Raw genomic sequence first — 10307 nt, 5'->3', positions numbered from 1 at the left:
TTCCCTGCTCCATCTCACCTGGATTCAACAACTTGTTGCCAAGTTCTTCGTATTGACCCATTCATTTAGTCAGGTGTGCTGGAGCAGGGAAACAACAGAAACCTGTAGGATGGAAGTCCTCCAGGACCAGAATCTGACTCCTGCAGTGTAGGCAGTGACTGATAAAACGGTACAGTAATTTGTAGCTAATTAGTGTCTTTGCTGCTCTGCTACAAACAAACAAGAAATTTCACATTGTGATTACGTTTTCCCCGGTGGAAACACTGTAATTATACTGTCCACATGTTGAGTGTCAATACTTCTAATTAATGCTGCCTCTGTAGTGTGAGCTTTTAAATTTAAAGCTTTTTTTTCATTTTGCATATGACTTTGTTTCACACAGATAACAGGTCAACAATGTCTAAAGGTGGTAAACAACATGCAGACTGGGGTGTTTATGAGCTGTTACTGCAAATTTGCCCTCATCAACCTTCTCATTTCCACAAACACACACTGAAGGAGAAAATACCTGCTTGAGGCATGGCAGGTTACAAAACTGTTTCTCCTAATTATAGTGATGACATCTTCTGCTCGTGTGAAATTCCTCCCTGCACACTGTCGATGAGCTGCAGGGTATTTAGACAACGGCGTAAAACAGCAGCGTGTGTAATCAGCCAATCTAATCACTGTGGCTGTCTTCTTTATTTGTGTGTGTTTTCTATCAGGTGCAGGTGATGTCGTGGAGCGTGGGTTTAGGTGGCAGGATGACAGGTGCCAAGCTCCTCCTTCCTTTTCTCTTCCTCCACTCATTTTGTGAAGGTGAGTTCTCCTCCCAATAATGAATGGCTATGTGTGAATCCACATTTTGCGAGTGTGAGAGAAAGGCATTAAAGCTGAAAATTTCATACAGTGATACAAATATTTTAACTTCAGTGCATCCCTTTTATTTTAACTTGTACCAGAGTATCTTCCTGATGGTTGTAAGAAGTCGAAGTTAAAGTTTAATAATTGAAAAAGACTGCGTCAAACGTCCTTAAATTAAAGAAAAAAAAACATTTAAAGATACATGTGCTGGCAACATCTAAGTATATCTACTATTGTTAGTCAAAGAAAGGATTAAGAATAAATAATTCCTTTATCAATGACTTGTGAAATATAAATCCCCACCCTGCTGTGATAAGAGAAGCTAAGATGCGATTGTGATCTTACCGTCGCAACCTTCTTTTTTCCTTTTATTCAGGGTGAAATTAATTTTTCATTTGTTATCTGATTCCTCCAAATGACTTCTTTCCACTCGAGTCAATCCTGTGCAAATTTTCACATCATAGGCCAGGCGTAAGAACTACTTGGAAATATCTGACCCCTTCACAGAGCATGACTATGAAAGCTTGAGAAATGTAAGTGGAAGAAAGCTTGGATGTTGTGCAGCGTCATGGTAACTGTCTCGTAGTGACAGGCAGGAGACAAGTCCTATCACACATAGTGCTGAAACAGCGAGGAAAGTTATTAAGTCAGTGCCACAACCTCTTTCCATCAAGCACAATGGGTTTATCAGGGCTTTCATTCTCTGGAGTCATTGAGCCTCTCACCTTTCCCTCTGACCCCACATTTTCTGCTTTTTTTTTCTAAATTTGACTTTTTCTTGCCTTCTCTGTCCCTTAATCTTTTTTCTGTAACTCATTAGCATACCGACCTTGTGCTTCTCTCGAGCGTTGGCTCTCTGATCCAGCAAATTGGATTGATGATCACGGCTGTGATTATTTTGTTGATCTAATCTATCTCTATTTCTTTATCTAACCTGTAGTGACTCATTCTAATTAAAGCACAGGTATATACACACTAGCTTTTTGACCCTCACTACCTCCCTTCCTCTAAAGCATGCTTTGTGATCGTGGCACCTAGGAGCTACGTTGACAAAGCAAAAAATGAGCTTCTTCTTCCACCCAGACAGGCATATGACAGAACAAAAAGCTCAAACTTTCAAAGTGCAGCTTCACCTTGTAAAGCACTCTGATATGAGACAGGTTCGGCCTCCCTTTCTCACACTTCACTGTCTGTTGTCTGCCGCTCAGCTGATCAAAGACCATTAGCTTGTCTTAGAAAAAAAAAAAAAAGAAGCTTGGATTGCACCACCTTCTGACACCACAGAAACTTACCCAAACACAAGGACCCTTTAACATGGTGAAGCACATTTCTTACAATGTAGCGAAATCAATGTAAAACATTTGCAAATTTTGATCAAACTTGTGTTTTTTCATCTGCTGACTCATTAATGTGTAGCAGAAACAAATGAAGAAATAACAAAACACACCAACTTTTAAAGTATTATACAGGTCAATGACTGATGTACCATAATAATAAAAAAATTATATTCTGGGTGAAAGGCAGTTTTCAGTGATGTAGAAGGGTGGATGACCCTCTTTTTGCAGCCTGCTGAAGGCATAAATATTGAAACAGATCACCTGCTTGATTATTGAATAAACTCTTGTTTTAATGGATGGTTCTCGACATTCGAACCTTAAAGTATCATAAAACTTAAAGTGCTACTCTACCTGGACTTTTGTAATTTTACAAAAAAAGTGTTCATTAACACACATTTACAATACAGTTCCTGCATTTCCCACAAGCCACAGTGGAGGCCTGCGCTGGCCGAAAAGCAGACAGTCGCAGAAAGAGCTGCTTGTGCTTATCAGAGGTTACATTTTACCAAATTAAAAATGTTTGAATTTAAGGATTATAATCAAATCAAATTTTTAACAGCTGGCAGCAAGACTCCTTGCACTTGATTTAATGTCCTGAACATCTCCCCTGAACAGCTACTTTGATTTAAAAATCTGTCCATAGCTAAACTTTTGAGAAGCAGAATCTGTGAGCTTCATTTTGGGATGTGTTTGTACTTACTTCAGGTGAGATACTTTCCCTAGTGTGTTTAGCAAATGCAACCACTATCAAGTCAAGGAGTCCCCTTATGTCTCCCACTGTCTAGCACAGTCACACAGCATCGGAAAATTGTTATATATTTTGCCCTAAAGCAGGAGTTATGTATTACATAGGCAGGACCCTGCTGTTTGGCCAAACAATTTGCTCTGATACACCTCTGTTTTAACCAACTTTAAGATTTTCAGCAGTTTGCACAACAGCTGTGCTTCGACGAGATCAGACAACACAGGTCAGCCATCACTCATCACACATCGGTGAGCCTGAGGTGCCTATAGCTTTGCCAGTTCATTGGGTTTCCATCCTTGGAAAACTTCTAGTAGTTTGTTACTAACCTCTCAGTGCATGCTCAGCTCCACGAGAACCAGTGTTTTAAAGATCTGACATGTAGTCATTACAATATGACTCTTTTCACAGCTGCTTGGTCAGCTTTCCAGCTTCCATCTGGTCAACCTCAAAACCTGACACTTTAACAAGCTTGCTGGTATATCCCATTCCTTGAAAGGTGCCAGTGTAATGAGAAAAATAATATTATTCACTTGACTGATCAGAGTGGAAATAGTTTCAGAATATTTTTGTGCGAATGACTGTTTTTTTTCCCTCCCATAGGCTCCAATCAGCCTCCGCGTTTCCTGAATTACTTCTTCTCAACCTACCTTCTTATCTACGAGGACACACCTATAGGTGAGTCTATAATGTCCAAACATGTTGCATTTTGTGTGTACTGTGTATGGTCTAAATAAACAAAGGCTGATAAATTTTCTTACTGACTTTAAGAAAATATTTCTGTACTCTGTATCCCCTAAACATATGCTGCCAAACCGATCAGCCATGATAATGGTCACAGGACATTAACTGTTTGTTTTGTTTTTTTATTTAAAAAGCATGCATCTGTAGACTCTGGTCTGAATCTGAGAATCTGAACAAAAACTTTACTCAGTGTGTGAGTAAAAGTTCATATGGATTTAGCAATTCCATCTTATTCTGAGCTTGGTTATATGCGGTGTCCCACTGCAGCTGGGGGCAGTTGGGGGTTACTGTATGAGCACCAGATAGCAGGGTGAGTCCAATTCCTCCTGGATCTATTATTCCCCTACTTATTTATTTTTTGCTCTTTTTGTTGGTTGTCGTGATTGACAAGGCAATTTGAAGATGTCTGACTTTTCATGATCTCTCAGGGTGTCACTGCCTTGGAATTAAAATCCTTTATATGGGATTGATTTTCTAGAAGTTTGCTGTTTTTTTCATTGCATGACCTTTACTCTCTGCTCGTCTGTCAACACTCTTAATGCGAATCTTGGAGCGTTTTCTCGTGTCGACTCCTCCGTGGCTGTTTTTTTGCACGTGGCTACATGTCATGGCCATAGGCAACCGATTATTTTTTTTCCTTCTTCAGTTTTTAACTCTGAGTCATGAAAGTCAAGCGTTCTTCTTGTAGCAGTCGTCATTTTTCTGTTTCTTTCATCTGTTATCTTTCAGTCTCAGCTCTGTCCTTACTATCTTTGTGGAAGGTTTCATGCTGCAGCCATGAAAGGTTATTGTCCCACAGAGCCTACAGCAAATCATCATAATCTCCTACCATTAAGTGTTTGCAGCCGGGTTTAGCATATTTGTGCAAACAGGATAACAAAGATTTTAAAAAAGAGCGATTGCCTTATGAAATCAGCTGAAATAATAAGCAGTGAAGGGCATGGATGTTTTCCCCCGACCAATCTGTTCAGGTTGCCCTCTGGTCATGAATCAGTGTTCTCTCCTAAGACAGCTGGGCTTCAGTCCAGCAGTGCCCTCCACTGGTCCAGAGAGCTGTCAGTCATGTCCTTAGAGTTGCCTGTAATGGCTTTCTCAGTGGTGTGATTGTGAGGGTGGATTGCAGTGACAGACAGTGACAATTTGTCAAGATTATTGTTTATTAGCTCAGCAGATGTCCTTAGTGAGGAGGTCCTCAAATCCTTAAACAGAAAAAAACTCAAACAGACAGACCTGTGAGTCAAACGTTTGCGTGTTTTGTGTGTAGAACATGCGGCGGTGAAGAATATCTTTTGTTTGTTTGTTTGTTTGTTTGTTTGTTTGTTTCTGTGTGTTGTTTTTAGATCCAAACTCTTAGATTTTTCCAGACCTATAAACTTAGAAATACCTACTATACAGCATGCTGACTCAATTCAGTATCCCTGCACTAATTCAAAGCTGGAATCACTCTGATTTAGAATTTGAATAAAGACACAGAATAAAAACACACTGTCTCTCTTCTCATGGTTTAGCACAGAGACTGTAGAAAGAATAAGGTATGTTTTAATGAGATTTTAACTACATCTTGGAGCTTTTTGTTTCAGGTACACATTTTTTAGAAATACATCTCTCCTTTACTTCATTAGACCATTAATTTACCCCAAACATCATGAGCATAACTGACCAACCGTTTGGTTGTTAAACCGGAGACCAAACTGAACAACTTGAGCCCGGGGATCAAGTTTCCATTGCCAGTGCGGTCATGATTGGTTACCATGGCGCTTGTTGGGCTAAGCCATGATGATGATGTGACAGGATATGTTTCGTGCGAGTGGGTTTTGTGTGGTGACACCAACGGCTAACAACTAGCTGACTTACACTTGCACAATGAGCTCATTGGTACTGTTTAACAGAGATAAACAAAGCCTTGTTTTCAGGTAACGTTAATTTGTATCAGGTACACATCTTTCTGCACGCATTGGTGACATTTGGCCCTACCTAACTACATACATAGAAGATTTTTAGTTCATGGCCTCTATACGGCATCCAGAAGAACATTTTGCACATTATTTATCATGTAGATGCAGAACACAACCAAACATTGATGTTATATGAGACTACACCTACTTCACTTGCCTTGTCAGGATTAAGATGTTTAGTTTTGGAAGTCTGAGGAAGGCTCTGACCTCGTGTGAACCCTGGATATATATTTTATAATGTCTTTCACGACTGAGTCCAAAGCAATTTCTATTGCTATCTTTTTGTATTTAATGCATGCAAATCCTACATTGTCAGAGTCCTACATGGGAGAGAGAGAATCCAGGAGGAATCCACAAACACCAGTTATACCTGTGATGCTTGGTGGTCTGGTGTACACAGCTGTGACACAAAGTTGCATCAGATGATTTGTTTAAACATTTGTTTAGGAAAGAAATGCAGTCATGCTCAGTACATGTCTATGTGTCCTCATGTGCACCCTAGATGTTTGCTTAAATTGGATCGAGCCATATTTATTGATATTTAATCATTCTCTTTCAAATGAAGGCAGTGGGATCTTTCACCATTGGTGGGGGAGAGCATCTAAACAGAGGCCCTGATGTTTAAATGTAGTGGAAGATAACAGTGTTGTGTCAGGAAATGAGATGTGTAATTAGACTGAGAACACTTTGATTAAATGCTCGCATCTCTTAATCCACTTTACCCTGATTCGGCAGATTAGGCTCTCTACTGAGTAATTAACTTGTGGAAACAACATTTGTTGGAAATAAGGAACTTCCACAGTGTGCAAGAACGCTTCTGCTTGTCTTGTAATTTTTGCCAGCTGAGGCTTTACTGGCTGATTAGATTAAAGATTTTGGTTCAGGGTTACATTTTTTTCTGCACACATACATTTAATGGAGATAAATTGTTGTGTGTCTGTGTATATTTACACAAAGGTAGTTATTATCACTGAGGAAGTGAGCAGTCTTGGAGAGCGGGGAAAGCTAGAGCATTGAGGGTTTGGGTAGTATTGATTACACGATTGAGGGAAATTTATTCATTTCCGATTTCTTTTGAATCACGTTTTAAGCAATGGATTATCATTCTGTGTGGCTAAATGAGAGATCATAAAATTCTGAAGTGAAAGGACTGGAAAGTAGGACTGGAACTATTACTTTTTGTTATGGTCATCATTGTAATAAATATTTTCCACTTAGTCTGTTTTCTCAAACAGTTTTTTCAAATTAATTAAACAATTTTTCACACTTTGGTGTATTCAGACTGTGGCTAATTTACTCATGCTAAAGTGATGTAAAGGTCTACAAATGTGATAATGAATTACCAACATCAAATTTGAGCCTAATGTAAAAAAAAGTACAAAGAAAGCATTTAGTGTGATTTTAGAAAAAAATAATGACAAACTTCCGTATTAATGTTTGTCCTCCACCACCTCGATCAGTTGTTTATTTTGAACTGTTCAACCTTGCATCAGCAAAACTCCAGAAGTGTCAACTGTCCGCTTCACATTTTTACATGTTAACTATGCCCAACTCCATTGTCCAACCAATCGCACAATACTCCTTGGAGCCCTATGAGAAGAAAGTTGTGCATAGCTGATGTGTTGAACAAGCCACAACCTATCTCCAAACACGTCTGTGAGAACAAAATTATGCAAACAATATTGGAAATGGTATGTCATCATAATACCAAATGGAATAAGCATGACGTTGGTTATGAACTTGATAGACAATCACACACTGAGAACTTTTAGGCACTGATGGCAAAAACATAGAGAAGTCCAGAAGGCTTTAAAGTCAAACTGATGCACATTTCTATCCTTAATCTGAAATGTATATCTTTGGCTGCATGTATCAATATTAGGGCAATGTAAATTAATCAAAATACCAACCGATATTTTTCCCCTCTTTTTTGATGTAATTTATCACCACAGTAAATGCATTGAAGTTTTAAGTAGCTCTTTGGCGTTCTCAATTCAATAATGTATAAGTACAAAAAGTTGCCCCTAGGAGCAACTTTTTAATGTTCTCCCCTGAATGCGTGGATCAGATTTATTTATTTATTATCCATCAATGCATTAAATCCTCTCCCCTATAACTGGTTGAGGCAGACGGCCACCCTCCCTGAGGCGGGTTCTGCTAAACGTTTTTCCTTTTTGTTGAAAGTAAGACAACATATGATACGATATGTTGGTTTCTTTAGACAGATTATTATTTTTTTTATGAATTGGAATGTATGAACATACATATAAATTGGATTATTTTGTGCATTTGTTTTGCCTGAATCAAAATAAATTGGCGTGAATTGATTGTCGATTATGTCTGTAAGGTGCCTTCAGATGACTCTGATGTGAATTTGCACTATGCAAATAGAGAACTAATTGTAATAAATTAAATGTGGTTAATCAAAACTTTATTCTCTGGACTGATGGCTTCTTTTTTTTCTTCTTTCTGATTTACTCTCTTGATGGTCTTGGCTTCATTGTGCCAATACTCAAAACTATGCATTACTGCTCATGATAATTGTATATTTAGTGTTTCGGTATAAACGCTTCAGTTGTGATGAATGGTGAAACACGATGTGTTGCAGAACACAGGATGGTGAAGAAAGCAAGAAATTTAAATAAAACAAAAAGCAAAAGAAAGGCAGACAATAAAAACCGAATAATCAATTTAGAGCGGATGCTAAACTGAAGGCTGAATAAACAGGAAAACAGACAGGACAGGCTAGGTGAATGGACAGACAAAGACAAGGGAGGCAGACAGGACTTTGTGAACATTCACAGGCTGAGGGGACACAGGTGGCAGCGATTACGGGACAGCAGACAATCAAAGAGGGCAGCCAAGCAAATCTGAGTTCAGATTGTCCACTCATTCACCATATTCCTCAATTAAAAGGAATCAGCCATTTTGTTGCGCTCAAACAGCTATATATTGAGATAATTGGTTAACAGAGGCTGTCAGAGCTCTGACATGAGCCATGAGTTACAATAAAAGAACTGCAGTATGAAATCAAGATGGAACAACACATTTTTATTGCACAGATCATTTACAGTGGTTACAACATTTATTGTATTGTCTTGTCCTCGTTCACACTTTTCCAACTTTTGACCAGTGCATGTTGGTCACATATTAACAGTCTAGTGCTTAAATACCGTTTTCACACATACGACAAAGCAGTCAAACATTTGGACCGCTTTCTCTCTGCATAATGAATTTTGATTTAGTGTTTTTTTTAATGGATGAAATGATATGTACATACACGGAGTATGATGGATGTGTGAACCAACGGTTTTTATTCCATACTTATGATGCAGCATGAGAAAACAAATGGCTATATAATGTAGGCTAGTTAACTTTGCCAAGGATCATTGGATATTTACATTGCAGCATGAATTTTAACTTTATTACTATAAACTGTTCAAAAACAGAGTTTTGGCCAGATTTCTAAAACAAGCCTTCTTTTGATCATAATTCCATGCGTCAGAACGAATCAGAACAATGGCTTTATGTAGGCAGCAAAAAGACGCTCCAGCTGGTTCTGACAAAGCCATGGCTAACCAAATGCAAAACAGCAACTCAGTGTATGTAAAAGTGATTTTATGGAAAAAAAAAAAAAAAAGAAATAAAAAGGCATATATAAGGAAAAGAACCAGGAAAATACAAGGAAAAATAGTAAAATATATGGAGAAAAATGAGTAAATATAAGGGGATACAAATAGAGAAAAAAGGGAAAATAAAGAATAAAAATAAAAGAATAAGGAAATTCTAAATAAGTGAAACTCTTTTTTTTTTTAAATGAGTTTTTTTTACTCTTATTTATTTGTTTTTATATTTTTTTTTATTAATTTCCTTGTTCTTTTCTAAATGTATTCTTTTGTGTGGCACTCCTACCATTCCGTAGTACTGCACTGGTGTACGAAACAAACTTAAATATCACTGTTATCACTGTTTAAGTTTTTACACGTAACAATCCAAACATGGAACCTGCTTCATAGTTTCTCTCAAAGAAATGATATTTCCTGTACTTACAGTGTTTGTCAGTGGCCATGACTGCCCACTTCATTTCAGGATGCATGGTCTTGATACGTGTTGCCCTCTCTTACTGCTGTCACGGTAGCACATTGGTCCATTTTTACTCCCACTTTCTGTCTTCTTTTTGCCATGTTGGATTGCAGTGTGTTTGTCCTGTCTCCATATTTGGCAACTGCTTTGGTATCTGTCAGTGTTTGTTAGTTTGAGTTGGTGGATATGCTGTACATATGAGAGAAGCTGCATGTTTGACTTAGTGTTAGAAATCCTGTCTATGAGTTGCAGCTGTGAAAAATCCCTTGGTGTTGAAACGATCTCAGTAGGGGATAAATCCTGTTTCTGAGATATTCTTAATGAATGAGGCATTTTTTTTCTTCACATGTAGAGGCTATGCCAAATTCACTTCAAGAAAGGGACATTTGATCTGTTTGACAGCTTTCATCTAGCTGTTGCATTGACCCCCACCAGCATTGGTTTCTCCATTCTAACAAACTGCCATTAAGGAACCTCTGTTTTGTTTTAGTCAGTCATTCCTTATCTCTCCAAGGTGGTGTCTAGCACTGACCCTCCTTCCTCAGGAAATAATGGGGTCCACAGCTGAGGAGTGTTTGCAAATATACCATCCATCACAACCCT

The 10307-nt window shown here is 38.3% G+C and overlaps 1 protein-coding gene across 1 annotated transcript in view; it reads left to right on the top strand.

The window, feature by feature from the left end:
* Window positions 1-713: 713 nt before the first annotated feature.
* Window positions 714-10307, top strand: part of cdh23 (cadherin-related 23) — a gene marked incomplete at both ends in the record, with an annotated part of 158298 nt that continues 148704 nt past the window's right edge. The window contains 2 exons of the mRNA XM_079249389.1: window positions 714-798; window positions 3526-3600. Coding sequence (XP_079105515.1) covers window positions 714-798; window positions 3526-3600 — 160 coding nt within the window. The remainder of the gene's footprint in view (window positions 799-3525; window positions 3601-10307) is intronic.

The sequence above is a fragment of the Telmatherina bonti genome, assembly GCF_933228915.1.
Source record: "Telmatherina bonti genome assembly, chromosome: 11".
Lineage (NCBI taxonomy): Eukaryota > Metazoa > Chordata > Actinopteri > Atheriniformes > Telmatherinidae > Telmatherina > Telmatherina bonti.
Note: the sequence above shows the minus strand (reverse complement) of the source record. Positions and strands in the feature narration are given on the sequence as shown.